Source organism: Xenia sp. Carnegie-2017, unplaced genomic scaffold (genome assembly GCF_021976095.1).
Source record: "Xenia sp. Carnegie-2017 unplaced genomic scaffold, XeniaSp_v1 HiC_scaffold_21, whole genome shotgun sequence".
Lineage (NCBI taxonomy): Eukaryota > Metazoa > Cnidaria > Anthozoa > Malacalcyonacea > Xeniidae > Xenia > Xenia sp. Carnegie-2017.
In genome coordinates this window covers 2,263,904-2,283,038 of record NW_025813484.1, presented here as the reverse complement: position 1 = coordinate 2,283,038, position 19,135 = coordinate 2,263,904, and the positions used below count along the sequence as shown (strand labels likewise).

Below are 19,135 nucleotides of genomic sequence, written 5' to 3'. Positions count from 1 at the left end.
AACAAATTCCGAAGAAGCAAGACATCTTGCGACAGATGAGTCAAATATCAAACGCGTTTGCGTACTCAAAACAAGTACGTGCGGCAAGTTCCCCGGTGTGCGGCGGGCTTAAGACACAATCTACGGTACAGAAAACCAAATTAAATATTTGGTGTGTTTCATTTTAGGTTTAATGGCCAGTAAATACTTGTCAAAGTCGACGTGTGCTGCTTTGTTAATATGTATTCTGGTATTTATTTGCGTGGCTTTACTCATGAAACGCGAATTGCTAAAAGCCTTAAACATAGGGCAAAGTTCTCACACTTAACAACGTAAAAAGACGCTCGCAAAAATTCCACGTCGGCAAGCAAATGCAATGTGAACTGAATATAGAAAGGACTTACTAACATCACCATTCATAATATAAGAAAAGATGGAAGGGAATCAGGCCCTTGTTTTATGATACAAATCTAGTACAGAATACAACACAATTATTAATGACGGAAAATAAACTCTTTATATACGTATTTTCTATCTCATTCTTTCTCTGCTTTCGTTAGTCTCTACTCTTTTTGATGGCCGATCAAAATCGTGCTCCGTTGAGCGTTTTCTCCGTCGATTATCGAAGCCACCTTGTGCACCAGCATTGCCAAGAGGGAGGGCATCAAGAAGACTCATAAGAGGTTTGACGTTCGCATCCTCCATTACGGAAGGCTCATCAACCTGTCCTCCGGGTAATTGACCATCAGGTGTATGACGATCCTGCAGCGGACCCCTCCAAAAACCTTTCCTCTCATTCTGCCCATCTTGAAATCGCCCGGAATCACGTCGTCTTTCCGTCTGACGATGATTGCTTGAAACTTGATCACGACCAGCTGATTCCATCGGACCCATAGCGACAAATGCTTCTGGTATGGGCAATAAGCCGGGTTTCTCATTAGCTGGTAAATCATTGCCATCCAAATTCTCAGGTTGACCCCTGACAGGACGGTCATTAGGGCGAACGTCAAAGACCTGTCTGTCTCTTGAACGCTCTCTATGGGAAGGACGTTCTTCTCTTGGCCGTCCTAATTCAGAACGGCGGTCATGATCACCTGACTTTTCACGTGGTGAACGTTTTTCTTTTTCCCAGTCACGTGCTCTTCCACGTGCATCATCAGAACGAGCGTTATCTTTATCTGATCTATTAAGTGATCGGTCTGGACGTCCAATATCGGACAGTCCTAGTTCAGGTTGAGCAAAGAGCCGACCAACTGCAGTGCTAGCAAAGTTTTCTAATAAACCACGTTGCATCTCTTGCACATGCGTCTGATAGTCACCCAGGATACCGGGTGCATCTGATTCAGAACCTTGTCTCTCTGTTTTAGTTTGATTCCTGTGAGGTGAGCTATCACGCGAAGAGCGATCTCTGGAGTTTTTCCTGGAAGAGCGACCCTTAAACTCCGATGGCCTATCGCCTTCAGGAGATTTTAGCTCAGGCTGCCATTGATCAGAATTAGGAGGCTGAAATGGAGGTGTTCTAGAACCTCGAGGTGTAAAATGACGCCCACTATTTTGACCTTCATTTGGGCTTAAAGGTCCTCTGCGAAGACCACGAGGACCGGACACATTAATGAATCCCCTAGGTCCAAGAGGACCTAATGTTTCACTGGGTGTCCCTTTAGGTCCATGAACACCTGGGCGAATATTTAAATGCGGTCTTGGACCGACGTGATGACCATCATTTAGTCTTGCTGGATTAACAGAAACATTTTGGGATTCGTACAATTGCTTTTCAAGATCGTCGTTAGATCTTTCGTTTAAGTCACTCTGCCATTTGTCTCTAGACCGAAATCCTTCTTCATGTGATCCAAGTTGACCTGCACCCATATTTGATTCTCCGGGGACACGTTCCACACGAGGAGAATTCGAAACGGAACCTCCTTGTTGAGTGTCCATGTGCACAGAATCGGAAGGTCCACGAGTCCGTGGTCCGCCTTGAATATTACCTCTTGGTCCTTGAGAAAAATTAAGACGTTGTCCATCATGAACAGCAATGTTTTTCATCGCACCATCTGGTTTACTTTCGTGGCGAAACCTGATCGGCCCCTCATGAGGTGGCTGGCCTCCTTGCAATTCAGGAGGACTTTTTTGAAACCCAGGGGGAGGACCCCTGTGAAATCCAAATGGTGGCATGTTTCGTGGTCTTCCCCCCATGAAATGATCATTTTGAGGTCTGTGAAATTCAAAATTGCGACCTGGAGGACATGGTGAAAACCCCCACGGCCCTGAGCGTGGGCCTCGTGGGCCGGGAAAACGCCCGTGTTGATTTGGCAAAAACGGACCTGGATGACGAAAGTTTGGATCGGGTCCTCGTGGGCTAAATTGTTCCATTCCATTTCGAGGTCCACGAGCAAAGTGATTATTGTCTTGATGATTTGCCATTGGATAGCTACCTTGAGGTGGATTAAAACTGCCACTTGAACGAGGTGGCAGCGATGGCAAACGAAGTTTAGGCGGCGCATGAAAAGAATTATTGAAGCCTAAATTAAACAAACAAGTAAGAACTAGCAACAGCATTGAAAATATGTAGAGATATTTACAATGAAGAAATGGATATCCCTCATCAGTTTTTCCTGAAAATCCTTTTACATGAGAAAGCATCGTTGAACATTTACCTGGATTTGTTTGAGAATTCGTTAAATCTAAACCAGGGATTGAGTAACCAGGTTTCTTAAACGCATTCATCGCCGGTGGATAAGGAAATTCGGATGACTCTGGACTTGAAGATGGCGCTAAAGTCAAAATATCCAAATGAGACATGAGCGAGACATTCTATTTAACCTTCAAATGAAGACGTCATTTCAAGAATGGAACACAAAAATGTAAAATAATTGTTCGCGTGATACGACTTCTGCAATATAACTATATTTTTTGAGCGTGTGAAACCTGGCTGCATGTCTCATGTCGGCGTTTCTAAAGCTTGGTAAAATCTCTCCCGTTACCTTTGATTTGACCTCCATATAAATCCACGTCCACATCTTTCGAGTCCGGTAAAACCACTTTACTTGCTGTGACGGGAATTCCAACACCGGGTATAACTTGGCTAGCATCATAAGCAGCAAGAGCAGGCACCGATGACGTCTGAGTTGTCCCTTCATCGTCTGCAAACAAAGCGAGTGGTAACAGTTACGATTTTCACTTATCCAACATGATAAGGAGAGAAAATAATCATTACTAAGCATCGCTTTTAAGAAATCGTTAGAACGTACTATATTCTGTATCATCGTGTGTTCCTTGAATATCCAGGTTGTACTTGTCAGTCATGGAATCACCAGGACGGTTTCTTGCCCAGAATTTACTACAATAATACATACATGCGTAAACAAACTATTAGCATAAAACATCTGTTCAATAGAACTTTTTATTTCAGTAAAACATTTTTTATTAACGGCTTTCGTTCAATGCATACCTAGTATGATCATTCGAGCCTGAACAAAGTATGTGACCGAGTGGATGCCACGAAAGACTCCAAACAATCCCTTCATGGGCTTTCTCCATTCCCCCAGCTTTCTCATCAACGCTAAAGGTTAGTAGTATGCACAGTGAAAACATAGCAGTTAAGACAACCAGACAAAAGTCATCGTCAATGTTTTCATACCCAGTTAACCAAAACATAAGAGAGCCATCCGAACCACCACTTGCAAACAATGTTTCATGAACGGGATGCCAAGCCACCACTAATATACAAAGTTTGTCATTAACAAAAATAATGTACTCGTCACACAGTACATGAAAAACACGATTGTCCGCCTTTACATGGGCGAAAGAGAACTAGATGAACCTGTTGCTTCTTTTTTATGTCCACGAAATGTTTGTAGTTCTTTCATTGTACGAATGTCGAAGAGTTTGAGTAGATGGTCACGTGATCCCGTCACCAACCAATTGCCGTTACTGTTCCATTTTGCGGTCATAACTGTACTCTTATGACAATGCCTAAAAGAATTATGGAATTGATTAGATTATAATTACATACTACGTATCACAGATATAAATATAAAGTAACCAAAACACGTGACGAAAGCTACATACAGTGTGCAAATGTTATTGCCAGTTCTTGGATCCCAGAGTTTCACAGGCTTCTGACTATCTTTGCAGCCTGACACAAGAAGACCTTTTGATGGATGCCAGTCGACACACTTTACATCCGTACCGTGACCTAGGTTCAGGCGGGGACATTACTAAATACAAACTAACGTGACAAAAACAGAAAATAGCGCTTTTGTCAACAGCTGGGATCTAACTATACTGTTTCCAATATTTCCAATCCATTTCCTGTAGTTACCGACCTAACCAGCAAGAGTAATCGATCTCATTCTTAATAATACAGTTCCTTTTGTCATGGCAGACAGCGATGAACTTCCGCAACGAGATATCCGAAAATGAATGTGCATAATATGTACAAACATATCTTAAATTCGTATTTTGCATGTTGAATGAAACGATGATAAGTCATACAAGAAGAATGCACACAGCCATTTTGTAAGTGAAAAACTTAGCTAACTTCATCAGAGCTCGTTAATTTACTAGTCCAGTTAATGTACCAACCTTTGAGCTCGCGTTCCTCCGCGCATCTGTAAAAATCCCAGACCTTGACCAACCCATCGTCGGAACAAGAAGCAAATTTGTTGTCGGACGGAGAAAAACTATTCAGGGTAACGAAAAAACTATGTACAACTTTACAGGTCTCACCTAAAAATAGCGCCTCTGCAATACGCATCATTTTCATAGGAAGAAAAGAAGAGTTGGAAAATATGCTCCCCAAATAATACACAAAGAAAGGATATGGCGATGCAATCAGTGATTTTGGCAACAAAAAGAAAAGTTAGATGTTTAGAGTAAAACACAAATTAATTATTTTATCTTTTTCTTTAACGGTAAAATATATCGTTACATATTTTACTTTATTATTCTAAAGTAAAATACAACATCGATAGTTTCTTATGGTTAAAATTCTAAACGCCAATCGCCAATCAAATAATTGTGAAAGCGAACATATTCTTCCTTCATCAGGATAAGAGCACATCAACACATTGGTAGTTTATGTTAAAAGTGAGCATTTCAAGTATTAAAGATTATCTTTCGTAAGATTGTGTCAACTCAAGGAGCAGGAAGACTCGATTCACATTTGTGTGAATCACAACGTGAAGGAGGAAAATTTGAAAACAAAAGTTTATCTCAATTGTTCATATTAACAATTGAATGTAAATTTGAGAAAGCACTAAAATTTGCATCAAAAACTATTACATAATTTTAAAACACACCGAGGTACATGAGTCGTGTATTAAGGAAACGAAGAATAGAAACGTTAAGTAACGAAAACTCATGGGAGAAATTGACACACCTAAGTATGCGTTTGGTTAAGCATATATTTAGAAACCAAATGAAATTAACAATTGTGGAGTTAAACGTCAACACAATAGATCTATTTCTAATCATAGATACGCAAAATATCATAATTAATTCGCGAGTAAGTGGATTTTTATGAAAACGCAACAAGAATATTGACAATGTAATATTGCGTACAAGCAACAACAGCAAAGTTTACCATAAGCGAAAGCACGAAGTTTAAGGAAGGAAGACTATGGATAAATGGTACGAATGAAACATTTAAAAAAGATTATCATAAGTTGAAGACAAACACATAAGAAATGATGTCACAAAAAGTTCAATAAACCCGTGAATTTCACTTAGGAATTTCGTGCTAAAGAATGAATTTGAAGCCATGTGCACAATGAAACATAAACAACGCTTTCATTTAACGTAACGATAAAAGCTTCGATTATAATGAAAAAGATGCCAGGGATTTCTTTCTGCATTAATACTATCAAAGCTATTGGAATTGCTTTTGATTCAATTGTTAATAACTCTTCATATACGCGTGTAAAATACTTTAAAAAACTACAATATGAAATTAATTGTAACAAAAGAAATGCGTCAAAAAGAAATTGACAGCAAAGATATAAGCGCAAAGAAGTAGTGAAGTAAAATAAAATCCAGTTTGAATTAGAACTACTGGAGTTGACTGCCCACCTTAGTCCTCTAACAGGTTCCTTATGTGCTTCATACATCTTTACATTATTCATATTGGACTGCCAGTACTTAATGAAACCACCATGATCCCCAGTTAACAACCATAGATCATTATGACTCCAAACCATTGAACGTACAGCTCGGTCATGAGCCTAAAATTGCAAACCAATAAACTTAGTAAAATAATCCTCACAAGAGTCATGTGAAAGTAATTCCTATTAAACAAAGTTAAAACTATTAACAATTTTGTTGCAAATAATTTTTAATGTTTTATTCAAAATAATATTTCAGGAACACAGGGTGGCAGCTGCCCCACAAGAAAGTTTATAGATTGAAAAGTTAGGCAAATTTTTAGCTTTAGTTGGGCGAAAACACAGCAGAACCTTCTTTGTCAGTTGGTCAAAATATTTACAGCCCCCCCCTTGAAATGATAGCTCCTGGATGCCTATGATAGGGAAGTTATTAATACCTGCAGAATAGTTTCGAAGTTAAATGTGAGACCATTCCAAAGAGTAAATTCACCACTAGAAGCACCTGTAACTAGACGACGTCCTTCAGGGGTCCACTAGAGATGAATTAGAATGCATGTTATATAATCAAGGTAAATTAGAATAAATATTTTATAATTAAGGTAAATTAGAATAAATATTTTATAATTAAGTTAAATTAGAATGCAAATTTTACACAAAATCACACGTGCATCTTTTTGAAGATGCGAATATGAAGAATTCTTTTCCATAAAAATAACTCATACATCAATGATATGATGAAATCATTCCAACATTAACAAGAGGATTTGGGCAAACATGCTTACCACGACACAAAATATAGGACAACGTAGTTTATTTGTGGATGTTCTCACAAACTTTGTTGTGACTGCATTTATTGGATTTTTAGCATAACCACAAGGTGGAACGACCTAAAAAGACCATGGTGATATATGTGAACTAAAATCAATAAATTATACTTACATGAAGTACAACTAAGTGAAATTAAAAATGTTCAAAATAATTTACAATAACAGAGAAACTTATTGAGCAGTGTGTGAATTAACAGTGTGCAATGTGCAATTTGCACATCGTTTTAGCTGAAATGAAAATAATTACACATCACTTTTTCAAACGATGTGCAAAAATCAGCGGTTTTAACGAAAAACACTGTCGTAAATCATATGAATTTGTTCACGTTTAAAAATATTAATTTAGCAATTAGCACTATATAATAAATAACGTAATATCGATTTGATTATCCCTCTAAAGAAACACTTTTGTCAAAAGAATTGCACATTGTTTTTTCTGAACTAATTCGCACACTGCTGAATAACTATTACAATTTATTATAGACAAAAAACACAAGCAATACACGAAAAATATGTTCTTGGCATGTGAATATTTCAGTGTATCATTAATATGGAGAGATAAATAGGTTAAATTTTCAGGCAAAAATATAACACAAGGGAGAAATGTATACAGTAAGTTTAATTTATGACCAAATTTTAGGAAGGTATTGGTACTTACATCAACATTATAAATTTCTTGAGGTTGTAGAGCATACTGATTTCTTGCACACTTAAACCATTTCCTTGCCTAAAAATTTCGAGAAACAAAGGCATACTTGTAAACCAATTTGAACAAGAAAATCTAAATTTGAATATTCATAATAGTTATTTAGTTTTCTCGGTGCATTCAAGTAATTAGTGTACAAAAAATTTTTTATAATAATTGAGATTTTGCGATAAAATATGTTAAAATTAGATAGCCGAATTAAATTTATAATTTTCTGACAACTGAGAAACGAAAAATGCAAAAAAAAATTCCTAACAAACTCCTGGGAGTCCGATTGTGAGTCAATGCGGCATGTGATGTAGGTTACATTGAGCACATTGTGTTGCTGCACCCACACAGCTTGCCAAGACTATAACAGGCCCGCATGGATCACTATAGACACATGTAATTCAGTATTAAAAACTGCTTAGTTTATGCCACTTAAAATGGCAAGGTTGTTTATGAGATGTAATTGTAGGTTTATTAGTTTTTTGACAAGTAATAAATGTGAAGCTTGTGGCAAACTGGCTGCAACTGCTCCCTGTTGTATGTGAGTGAAGACATTTTAATGGGATGATTGTACAGTTGTTTGTTTGACATCAATTAAAGTTGAAATCATATTAGTTCATAAGATGAAACAACAAATTTACTTATTGTCATTAAAAATCAAAATTTGCTTGATAACAGGATTATTCAGTCACACCCACGTGACCCACCCGACAGTCATAATGAACTAAAGAAATGATATTTCAATATTTTATGAATACCTCTAGGTAACGAGTAATTGAAGAATTGTAATCAACCGTCCTTCTTTGCATCGTCTTTCGCATACGCTTGCCATCGTAAAAGACACCTTGCCCAGGTACGCCAGCCACAACAGTTGCCTGTGCTACAGAAGTTGGTAATATCTGACTGGGCGACTCCGGTACTGAAACGATGCCTTGAGACATAACAGCTTGTTTTTGCGCATGTTCGGGTGCTTGAAAATGGTGTGTTGAGTTTACAACCCCGTGAGATGCATTTGGAGTTGCATTCTCAATGCTTGGACCAGGAGTGAGGCTAGCGATTACACCTGAGCTCGTTGTATCAGACGCCACGACATTAGGTAAAGTTTTCGCAATAAATTTAAACTGGGAAACCTGTTCGTTTGCTAGCATTTTGAGCCAGAATCTCTATTTTGGTTTCATTACCGTTTTTCTTGTCGAGATGTTCGAGCAATTCCACAAATAAAGGAAGACGTTTTCGCAAATGTGGGCAAATCCCTCTTCAACACGCCGCCATTTTCTTGTGTAAAGAACGTGGTCGTTAACATACTGCGCATGAGTGAATACCGTGCTTCCATTTAACGTCCAGCTAATAAGCGTGTTTCCATTTTGAGTAAAGCAAATATTTTCATAAATGTATTACCACAGTTATAACTATTATACTTACTCAAAGAAACTTTATTTATTCAATATACAGTCAGACGATTTCATCTTTTGCATTCACGTATCTTCCTTAATTTCAAAAAAAGGGAATGAGCGATTGCCTTTTCAGTTTGGTAGCACATTCTCGTTCTACAAGGGCGCATCACATCCTCTCGTTCCACCGTAATTTGATATTTCCTCTTCGATAAAAAATACTTATGAATAATGCATATTGTATGAAACATTTATTGCTGACATCTCGTGATTATTATGTGTTGAACATTTGTGGTTTTGATGTATTAATTCGTTGATCCAGAATAAAACAATAGTCAAGAAATGAGGTTCTATTTGGAAGCAGCTTTTTTTATTTTGGTTATATTACCTGCTTTAAAAGCAGTAATTTTTAATGCAATTTTACTAGTCAGCTCCTTAATTTTACTATGGATGTTCTTCCTCCATTACGGCCTTTCCTGGACATTTGGACTGTGCAGTTGCTTTTACATCTATCTTTCCGCGACTATAATAAGTTTAGTCGCCTACGTTTACAATACAAGCGACGAAAGGGTTGAGAACAGACATTTCAACATGAGAAAATTGTTATTGAGCAGCTCGGCGACATACATTCGACTACTTTGCTAATGTAAAAAAACTGCTCATGTTATTGAATGCCATGCGACGATCTACATTATTTACAAATATGGATGTTTTGCAAATAAACGCCGGGTGAATCTTAGTGAAATTTCTAAAGCATGGATGCCACACAAGCAAAGGCATTAGTGAAGATGGATGGAATCTGGGATTTGCTTGATCAATGAAGGATTGAGACCTGTACCTCAGGATCAACACATGCTGCCAAACAAATGGGATCATGTATGCAGATGTTCAAAGTTAAATAATATACCATATACCAATAATATACCAATAATGCGGGGCAAATAATGACAATAAATATGTAGAAAAGATTTATCTGTTGATGATTTGTGGCCAAAAAACCCCACTACATTGTATTAAAAAACTGATGGTTTTAGAAAATATATTTTTTGAATAGCTTTATGATTTTAGAAAATATGTTTTTGAACAGCTGTGTAAAATTTCCTTAATTAAGTTTGCTTCATAGAACTCTCAATATCAACTGTACATTCAATGCATACACTAAATCATACAAATTCTTTGGTGGACTTTGACCCTATTTCTCAAGGGCTGCTCGAATACCATCTTGGTGTTTTTCACGGGCAAAATCAGCAAAAGCCTTTAAATTAGAAGCAAGAGATAGGAGGAATTTAGGGCACATACAAGTTAAAGTAAATATGTAAGTCTTCGTTTACTTTGAATGTTTTTGGCTCATGAATGGCTAGTTCTGAAAGCATTTTCCGATTCAGTTGTATGTTATTCTAGAAAGTAAATATGTTTGAGCTTGGTACATCCAAAAACAATACATTCAACAAATCAAAGCAAAATGTTGTATAAAACCTTGGTGAGTTGATTCATAAACACACTGTAAGGAATGTTGTGTTCTCTTGCTGCAATATTAATTCTTGTTATCCACAACTGCAACATAAAACAATGTCTATTTATACAGTAACAGTGGTATATCATTTCGAATGCCTTCCATATCATCAGTAAAATTAATGTCTATGGTGGTTTTGTCAATTTGTCATGTAACTCATGTTGTAAGATGATACGTCATGTTATAGTACATGAAAGGCTCACAGATCTCATGTCACGCTTTGTTGTTCTTCTTGCCATGTATTGTCTTTGAAGAGACTTTTGCACCATTCTCACAGCAAGACTGTAGACATTTTTGGACCGACCTTTAGCTCCAAACTTCTGTCAAACAAGAAAAAACACCATGATAAGAAAGACGATGCATCTTTGCAACTTCAAGCTTATTTTTCACAGTAATGATGTAAAATATATCGCTAATATTTCAATATATCGTAGATACCTTTGCAAGTGCAAATACTTTAGCTCTTTTCACAGCTCTATTAGCCGGTCCACCTCGAACCATGGCAAAACGTGCGAAACAGTCGTCTCCTTTATATTTCAAAAGTTAATATGTGCTCCATCGATTTCGGAAATTTAATCTTTTCTCCCTCTCCCCTCCGGACGACAATATATTACGCAATTTCAACGACTCCCATGATTCAGCACGAGACTACATAAACTGCCCGCAAAGAAATATGGGACAGAATACAGCAACACATGTAACGAAAACACAAATAGCAAAATTCTACCATCGTTAACGCCATTAAAAGACTTACTTTGCAAAACTGCCATATATAAACAACAGGTTAGCTATGTGAAGTGAGCGGCTGTGACATGCCTCGGAATTTTTCGCGCTAAACAGCCGCTTATAAGCGAGCGAAGCGATTTTACTGAGCGAACCTTGTGAGCCGTGACGAGGCTCTTAAATTCATGACTGCGTGTGCCGGGGGAATAGTGACGACTTAAAAGCTGAGACGAGATGAGCGCGGGAAGTTTTGAAAAACCCAAGTCTCACCTCTATAATTCAAACACACTGATATCACAAGATACGCTTGAGGAACATTTGGCGAAGTGTCGGAAAATTGTCAATGAACTGACTAAGGACTTATCTGAAAAACAAGCCCATGATGCTTTGAGTGCTGCTGTTTCTAAAGGCTCACAGAATCATGAAGAAGTTTGCTTGGGATTATTTCATGTCATTCTCACTGATACAGAGAGTGCTCATAATGCATATCGCGATCTGAACCTTGTAAGCCGTGACTCGATGGTCTTGATTGTGAATAAATTGCTACAGTTGATTTCTGAAAAGTACCTTCGGCTAATGGATGGAGTTAAAACCCAGATAATGTGGTTAGTGACTCAGTTTGTTTCATCTAGTATTGGAGGAGCAGACACCATTTGTCTTGCTCTTTTGAAGCAAGCTGCGGGTGGCGATTTGACTCCTTCTAACATTTGGTTGGCTGATGCCCTGCTAAACCTGTTTACCCAAAATCGCTGTTGGTTGGATAAGTTTCCTCAGTTGTTACAGGTCGTTGTATACAGTTACCTGAGGTTGATTGCTGATCATACAGCTGGAGCTTATAAAAACCTTCGGCAAAAGGAGATAACTCTCTGTGTGTCTATTTTACGAGAACGTTTTGTTGAATGCATGAGTATTGGTAGAGACCTCATCAGGATGCTTCAGAATGTGTGTAAAATTCCAGAAATGAAGTCTCTATGGAAGGACATGCTTTATAATCCTCATTTATTGAGTTCACAATTTACTGGAATCTATCAACTTTTAAACATTAGAACATCTCGTCGATATTTAGCTATAAGATTGACACCAGACATGGAAAACAAGATTGGATTTCTAACCTCAAAAGTCAAGTTTGGTCATCAAAAGAGATATCTAGAATGGTTTCATCATCAGTACCTATCATCACCTGAAAGCCAAAGTCTTCGTGCTGATCTCATTCGATATATCTGTGGTGTGGTTCATCCTTCAAATGAGATCCTTAGTTCAGATATCACCCAGCGTTGGACTGTGATTGGTTGGCTCTTGTCCACCTGCCCAAATAATGTGAGTGCAGCAAATGCAAAACTAGCACTCTTCTATGACTGGTTATTTTTTCAAGCTGAAGATAACATCATGAACATTGAGCCAGGAATTCTTGTCATGTATCATTCATTGAGAAATCACTATGCCCTTACAGCCACCTTACTAGACTTTCTATGTCGGTCAGTTATAGAGTATAATCAAAAGGGACAACAGTGCAAGGAATGCGTTCAGCATGCCTTCAAGGCTATCTTGTCAAAAAAGGTCATCAGTTCCCTAATGCCAATTATAGATAACCAAAGAATGGGTCAGGAATTGAAAAGTTTAGTTCGCAGTACATTCCCGTCATTTTTTCAAATTAATGGTTCCACATCTGGCAAGTTTGGTGAACATGTTATCAAGGCGGAAGGAAAAAATGGTGCCAGTCATGATGGAGATTTAAATATGAATGAGGGTATAAGTGATGCCAAGTTTTCTGATACTGAGGATGAAGCTGATGTTCAGATGAATGGATTGGAGAATGACATTATTAAGTTTCGGGATGGGAAAATTAAGGAGAAGATAGTGGATGGTCAGGCTGAAGAAGACGATGATGGAGATATGGTTGACTTTGATGAGTTAGAGAAATTGGACGAGGATCTTCGTGATATGGTTCTTAAGTTACAACAAGAAAGCAACATGGGTACTAGATGTGACACAATGGAAAGTATAATAGCTTGTGTTCTTAATTTGAATGAATTTGATGATGAAATGAACAGTGCACTGGCAACATGTTTGAATAACAGCTTGGTAGAGGATTATTATAACCTGTGTCTTCCAGAAAAAGTAACAGATCGAGAACTTCAAGATTCTTTGGAGGGTCCACTTTATACATTGTTCTCTAAAATTGTCCATCTTCCTACTCACGACATTGGACGTGAAACAATCATAAAACTTGCACAAGAAATGAAATCAAAAGAACCAAAAGTTAGCAATCATTTTTTATACTATCTCCTAGCAATCGAGCAAGATGAGGAAAATCTTTCGTTCTACGAAGAGTTTGTGCGAACTATGAAAGATTTTAAGTCCATGTCAACCAGCCTACTGGAGGATGCCAGACTCTGTCAAACATATGATCCAAAATTGTTTGTCTTTCTTGCACCTTCTTTGTATCGTAAATTCTCAGAACATTTGGTCGGTAATGTGGAAATGCTTCACATGTTAGTTGCAGTGGTCGATCCTTTGCAGCTTAGTGACTTGCTTCATGAAGTTGTGTTAAGGGATTTGGTTATATTTGGGGAAAGTAATGTTTATGATGTGTTGAAGGAATCCTTATCCTGGGAGTCTTATGAACAATATAACGTGTGGCAAGTGCTTTGTGCTGAAGATCCTCCTGTCGAGTGTTTCCTTAACCTTTTGCCATTACTGAAGGCAACATTACATTCTGAAGCGATCTCTAATATATTGCTCCTACTAAAGGGAGCTGATCTTACTAACGAAATTGTATCGTCTTTGCTATGCATGGAATGTACGGTCTCCAATAAGGAGATGCCCAAACAGCTGAGTACGTGTTTGTTGAGATATTGGAGCCTGGACTCTAGTAAAGAGCTAGCCAAGATCTTGTGTGGGCACATTGAAAAGAATTTATCAACAGGAAACCGTAGGAGGCAGTTGAAGAGTGGTAATAACATAAGCCAACCAACCATGGAGCAGATACTCGTCCAGCTAGAATGCTTTTACAGAGTATGTCAACAGCAGCAAAACCTTGATTTCTTCAAACAGGAAATGGTGAAGAGGAGCTTGGAGAAAGTGAAACAACATTGTACTAATTCCATTCAACAAAAGTTCCATCTGCTTTTTTCTGTTTGTGAAGAACAGGAGACAAGAAGAAGAAATGTTAGGATGTCAAAAATTGTTGCTACTATAGACGTTTTGAGTTCTGAAAGTGAGGAGGAAGAAGAAGAGGAACCCCGGAAGAGACCAACAAAACGAAAAAGAAGGCAAAGTCCTGACTTTATTTCCGACGACAGTGATGAGTAATGACGAATGAAGTAGAGAGAAAACACATGCAAATCATTAATTCTTACACCAGATTTACTTCTTGCATGAAAGTCGTTGCAACGTCTATAGTCGCTTTATAAATGATTTGATCTGTTAGCACAACGTGTTTTTATTAACAGACTGTATGTAACACACTTTAAGTGTTTGTGTCAAAGATTACAACACTTAGTCCCTTAGTATTTAATTTGTGCACGCGATTTTTTTTTCCAGCCATTGGAGATCTTTCGTTTTATCGGCATTCTACGATTGCCTCGGAGATCTTATACCAATAAAAGCAGTGTTTTTAGAATTATAGTACATGTGAAATGAATTACGTCTACAGCTCGATGTGCGATTGACTAAAAGTGTTAATTTTTTCTTACAATGTTCATTCTAAAGAGCAGCTTCCTATACGGGATTTAAATTCCTTAACGTATGTAGACCAACCACAACAAAAAATCTAAAACTTCCCCAGTTCCACCAACAAAGCTTGTAACACGGCATTTTCTGATATTAGTATATTTACCATCCCACATCGCGATTGGCTAATAATAGTATGTTTGCAATTCCGAGTTTCCATTATCTCCGCTCAGTTATTTTTGCTATCTTATCTCTTAATTAATTGGTTAACAAGAAATTTTTTATCGAAAATGAGGTTTTGAATCGTTGAAATGGCGAGTATTTCTTAATTTAGTTCAATAAATATGGCCCCATGCATGCCAAAGTTGATCATTTACAGTGCGTACTAAATAATTGAATCATCGTTGAATGTTTTCATAGCTTTGCTATGTCAACCCCTGAGAACTTTTCTTCAGTTCTTTTCGTAAATACTGCAGTTCCACCTCGTAAGAGGCTACTTTATCAGTAATACAACTGATATAACCTTCAGTATCATCCAGTTTCTCACTTAGTTCAGCTGCTCTTTTACGTTCCGTGCCTAAGAGCAAACTGAGTTCGTTGTTATCATTTGTCACGTCGTTGAAACTCTGCTCGTATACAGCGAGCGTCTCCTGATGGTTCATCAGTTCAGAATTTAATCTCATAACCTCCGACTCGCGTTCATCTATTTTCAAAACTAGGTCTTTGTTGAGAGTAACGACTTCCTTTAGTTGAATCTCGTAATCAAGCAAAACTTTTTGGTAATGCTCAAGTTTCGATGTAAGATCAGAATGTCGTATTGTGTCTGTGTTTTTATGAATTGTCGGCCCATCCGTTTCATTACCTGGCCTGCTTATCTCTGTTTTGTCCTTATGAAGGAATCTGGAGATCGATAAAAAACCCAGTAATACATAATTATTGCGTCCCACATCAATTACAAGATTCTTGCAGTGTTATTACAAGAGAAGTTCCTACCTCAAGATGCTTTCATTTTGCTGGGCTTTTTCCCGCAAACATTTATTTTCATCCCTCATGTCCTGTAGTTGATCACTTAATGCCAGACATCTCCCTTCGCTGCAACGCAGCGCCTTGTCTAAAGTCTTCAGCATCTCTTCTCTGGACTGATCCCGCTCTTTTACACAGCTGTAATCATTCATCATCTCTTCAAAGTGAGGAAGCACGTGTTTAAGATTGCCCTGTCGTACAAAGAAACAGTCTATCATCGAGCACAGTCGTTCATATAGGCAACATGAAAAAGTAAGTTAAAATAGACTAATACAGGAGTTAAATTCCTTAAACTTCGCGAAAATTTCATGGTATAACTCGATAAAAGTGAAAAAATTGGACCTGAATAGACTTGAGTTGTTTCAAGGCCGTGACAATTCTTAAATAAACTTTTTCATCCACTACATTCTGTAAAAAAATCAAGAAGCAACTTCATCACATCAAACACACAACAAACGATGACGGGAAGTCTGGAATGACTCAACATGAATGTAAAAATGAAAATGCTTACTTCGCTTCCATTGCATAAGTTTTCCTTCTCGTCCAAAATCTGCATAAGTAATTTTGAAGGACGTGAAAGACCTTCTTGAATCTAAAGTCAAAATTAATTTGTGCAATTAATTTTAGGTATCCATCAGCCAAACCTTACATGCTAAGTTCTTTGCCAGCTCATAGGTGATAGTTTGCAGCAGTTCTAATCACGAATACCTGATTGAAAGTGTCCACCAATCCGTTCACATTCATGGAAACATTTTGCCTTCCTGCAAAGCGGATATGATGAACAAAAACAAAAATATAAAAAATTGTTGGCAAGAGGTATTGTTTGATTCGCTAAGAGATCAGAAGATATTGATCTACGTACCTTCAGAGTCATTTCTACTTTTGGACTGAGCATTTTCGTTGTCAATGCTATCAGCTCGTGGGAAGGGATGGGAAATGGGCAGGCTAGACGATCTCCGGTGACCGTTGTAACATCTTATTGAAGTGTTCACACTGCTAGCGACACCTTGAAATAATTTTAAATCCACAGTTATCAATTTGTATCCCTAATGTATTCTTATGGTAATACCGAAATACACGAACATGTTTTCCCACGAAATTAAAGTAATAAAAAATTAAAGTGTTCAGATACAGCTGAGCGTCAACGAGTTAGGCAAATGTATATTTACAGGTTAAACAGGCACGAACGTGGATTGATTGAACAGCATATGAATTGAGGAGGGAAAATCTTTATGTTATGCGTCGAAGCAGCGATTAAAAACAACTTAAAATGCAATATTTAAAAAAGCATGACTTCCTTAGACTCGTCATTCGTAAGTTCGTAAGATATACGGTCCAAAATATGGAAGCAGTAAATGTAATCCCAAATATTGAAGATTAAATCGATCGTTTTAAAATGGCTACGTGCACACTCTTATCAAATCGTATATCTACATAAAATTTATGTGAACAATGGCACAAACCGAATGTTTCTATGGCGCTTGCTACGTATACAATTGATGGCAATTAAAGTCGCGATGGTCGATTGATCAAAGCCCGACCTGTATGAGTGTTGCGTTTTGTTGGAAAATTTCTGCTAGAATTTTCAACGTTACGAAAGTGTTTCAAATGGCCCGAAAAACAAGTCACATCGCTTTTTGTCTTTAATTAAAATAAGCAATTGAAAGGCTTTATATTGAAATATCGGCAACATGAAATATGAATAATGAACATAAAGGATGCTACACCGATAAATTAGCAATCAATGTATGTAATATTTTCGTATGTAATATATAGTATATATAGTTTCGCGCAAGGATACGGCAAAAACTTAATCTTTTATGAGCTCGATTTGGCTGTTTAATCCTCATTAAATAATCAAGGAATTGTAACAAACAGATTGAAATTGATGGAAATAAATTCCAATAAACGTATCAGACTCCTAGTCATTTTAAAAAATGGAAGAAATTCTCACTAGTTTCGCCTCAAATCTCGTTTCAACTTTATATTCCTGACAACAAACTGCCGTGTACACTGGAATGTGAACATCATATATGCGTGAATGAGTACAAAAGATATAGCTATACGTGGAATAATACTCTTCGAGAATACTCTTCTATGCCTAGTTGTCAAAACAATTTCTTTTAAACTGTAACATACCTTTTACACTAGATGAGGCAGATGCCATTCACGTCGATTGTAAGAACCCTGAAAGAAAGTTGAAATTCAACATTTTACACTATAAGCGTCATTAGGCAAATCGTAGTTTAACAACAAATCTTTATCACTGCCTACACAACGACGACGTAGTCTTCCTTGCTATGAATATATTTGCATTTAAAGAGCTTTGGCCAGTGAAAGACAGCACGTCAACTTTCTATGAGCGTTCATATTTTCTCGGATTATTATCGAACTATATATCATTACGTTTTTATCACAACACTTACGAGACGTCGACAACACAAATCCAATATCGACTGACTTGAAATAAGATCTTGCCACACTGCTAGTAGAATCTCAAAAACCCTTCCATATTTTTTTTTGTGAAAATCAGTCGATGTGGAAAACACAAAGCTTTGCTCCGTCCAACTGGATGGTTCATAAATGTTGAATATCACACAGCATATGAAAAACATGGGATACACCATTTTTTTCAGGGTCATAGGATCAGATCAGTGGCGGATCAGCGTTAGTTAAAATAAATTATAGCTCCTTAATTTTAAATTCAAAGTACTTTCAGAAAAACACTATTGGTTTTGAATTTCTAAACATAATAATTTTACCAATGAATATGCCTCTAAGGGTCTTCGAAATGAAAATATATGCCAAATTGTACTACAGTAATTTATTTTGACTAACCCTAGATTCGCCACTGGATCAAACATAACTGTATCTTCGAGCTGCAATATGTGCTTGCGAAAAGTGCACACTCATCATTGGAGTAAACAATCGAAATATATCTGAATTCCTACTTTTGCTAAGAACGCTTGAGTATAGGATGATAATATCACTTACAGTGAACACCACAAAGGAAACTCTGAACAGAATTTCTCGGGAGGTTCAAAGTTATTTTGATACAGACGGTTTTGCATGTTTAAAGAATCGTTCGAAACTCTTATCGGATCAAATTAATACAAAATGGCAAATAAACAGTAAAAATTGAAAGATAAAAAGTTCCAAGCGGCTGCTGTAGGCGTTTCAATGACCATAAAACCAACATCAGACGAAAT

At 37.3% G+C, this 19,135-nt stretch overlaps 4 protein-coding genes across 6 annotated transcripts; 1 reads left to right on the top strand and 3 right to left on the bottom strand.

Annotated features, from left to right (window-relative positions):
• Positions 1–204: 204 nt before the first annotated feature.
• On the bottom strand, positions 205–8,914 carry LOC124444398 (pre-mRNA 3' end processing protein WDR33-like). Its single transcript, XM_046995008.1, has 14 exons — positions 8,363–8,914; positions 7,569–7,637; positions 6,866–6,970; positions 6,521–6,616; positions 6,052–6,203; positions 4,567–4,664; positions 4,051–4,177; positions 3,803–3,954; positions 3,620–3,698; positions 3,431–3,541; positions 3,231–3,319; positions 2,964–3,122; positions 2,637–2,753; positions 205–2,501 (listed from the first exon to the last, which is right to left on the bottom strand). Exons 1-14 carry the CDS (start codon positions 8,750–8,752, stop codon positions 511–513), a joined length of 3,735 nt encoding a protein of 1,244 aa, XP_046850964.1. The 5' UTR covers positions 8,753–8,914; the 3' UTR covers positions 205–510.
• A 1,106-nt stretch (positions 8,915–10,020) lies between these two features.
• Positions 10,021–11,112, bottom strand: LOC124444406 (50S ribosomal protein L20-like). The gene is made up of 5 exons (XM_046995018.1): positions 10,947–11,112; positions 10,712–10,828; positions 10,472–10,549; positions 10,327–10,392; positions 10,021–10,250 (listed from the first exon to the last, which is right to left on the bottom strand). The coding sequence occupies exons 1-5, from the start codon at positions 11,007–11,009 to the stop codon at positions 10,188–10,190; spliced, it is 387 nt and encodes a 128-aa protein (XP_046850974.1). The 5' UTR covers positions 11,010–11,112; the 3' UTR covers positions 10,021–10,187.
• A 65-nt stretch (positions 11,113–11,177) lies between these two features.
• Positions 11,178–14,874, top strand: LOC124444399 (integrator complex subunit 3-like). The gene has a single exon (XM_046995009.1). It carries the CDS (start codon positions 11,466–11,468, stop codon positions 14,541–14,543), a length of 3,078 nt encoding a protein of 1,025 aa, XP_046850965.1. The 5' UTR covers positions 11,178–11,465; the 3' UTR covers positions 14,544–14,874.
• Positions 14,875–15,209: 335 nt separating this feature from the next.
• On the bottom strand, positions 15,210–18,519 carry LOC124444404. 3 transcript variants are annotated; one of them, XM_046995016.1, is made up of 8 exons: positions 18,353–18,519; positions 18,066–18,113; positions 16,789–16,932; positions 16,635–16,687; positions 16,438–16,518; positions 16,269–16,334; positions 15,897–16,117; positions 15,210–15,803 (listed from the first exon to the last, which is right to left on the bottom strand). In XM_046995016.1, exons 2-8 carry the CDS (start codon positions 18,091–18,093, stop codon positions 15,329–15,331), a joined length of 1,068 nt encoding a protein of 355 aa, XP_046850972.1. In that variant the 5' UTR covers positions 18,094–18,113; positions 18,353–18,519; the 3' UTR covers positions 15,210–15,328. The 3 variants fall into 3 exon arrangements, with proteins under 3 accessions (XP_046850972.1, XP_046850971.1, XP_046850973.1); XM_046995015.1 differs by having other exon boundaries at positions 18,388–18,519; XM_046995017.1 differs by lacking the exon at positions 18,353–18,519 and adding an exon at positions 18,201–18,327.
• Between the last annotated feature and the right edge of the window lie 616 nt (positions 18,520–19,135).

What these genes read in the sequence shown, in the direction of transcription:
- LOC124444398 (XM_046995008.1), bottom strand. Translation starts at nt 8,752, where the DNA reads ATGCTAGCAAACGAACAGGTTTCCCAGTTTAAATTTATTGCGAAAACT. An exon ending in CTTATGTTTTGGTTAACTGG is followed by an intron (nt 3,542 to 3,619) that starts GTATGAAAACAT and finishes ACTAACCTTTAG; the next exon opens with CGTTGATGAGAAAGCTGGGG. An exon ending in GGCTCGAATGATCATACTAG is followed by an intron (nt 3,320 to 3,430) that starts GTATGCATTGAA and finishes GTATTATTGTAG; the next exon opens with TAAATTCTGGGCAAGAAACC.
- LOC124444406 (XM_046995018.1), bottom strand. Translation starts at nt 11,009, where the DNA reads ATGGTTCGAGGTGGACCGGCTAATAGAGCTGTGAAAAGAGCTAAAGTA. An exon ending in TTATGAATCAACTCACCAAG is followed by an intron (nt 10,393 to 10,471) that starts GTTTTATACAAC and finishes TTTACTTTCTAG; the next exon opens with AATAACATACAACTGAATCG. An exon ending in ATGAGCCAAAAACATTCAAA is followed by an intron (nt 10,251 to 10,326) that starts GTAAACGAAGAC and finishes TCTAATTTAAAG; the next exon opens with GCTTTTGCTGATTTTGCCCG.
- LOC124444399 (XM_046995009.1), top strand. Translation starts at nt 11,466, where the DNA reads ATGAGCGCGGGAAGTTTTGAAAAACCCAAGTCTCACCTCTATAATTCA.
- LOC124444404 (XM_046995016.1), bottom strand. Translation starts at nt 18,093, where the DNA reads ATGGCATCTGCCTCATCTAGTGTAAAAG. An exon ending in TGCCTCATCTAGTGTAAAAG is followed by an intron (nt 16,933 to 18,065) that starts GTATGTTACAGT and finishes AATTATTTCAAG; the next exon opens with GTGTCGCTAGCAGTGTGAAC. An exon ending in AACAACTCAAGTCTATTCAG is followed by an intron (nt 16,118 to 16,268) that starts GTCCAATTTTTT and finishes TTTGTACGACAG; the next exon opens with GGCAATCTTAAACACGTGCT.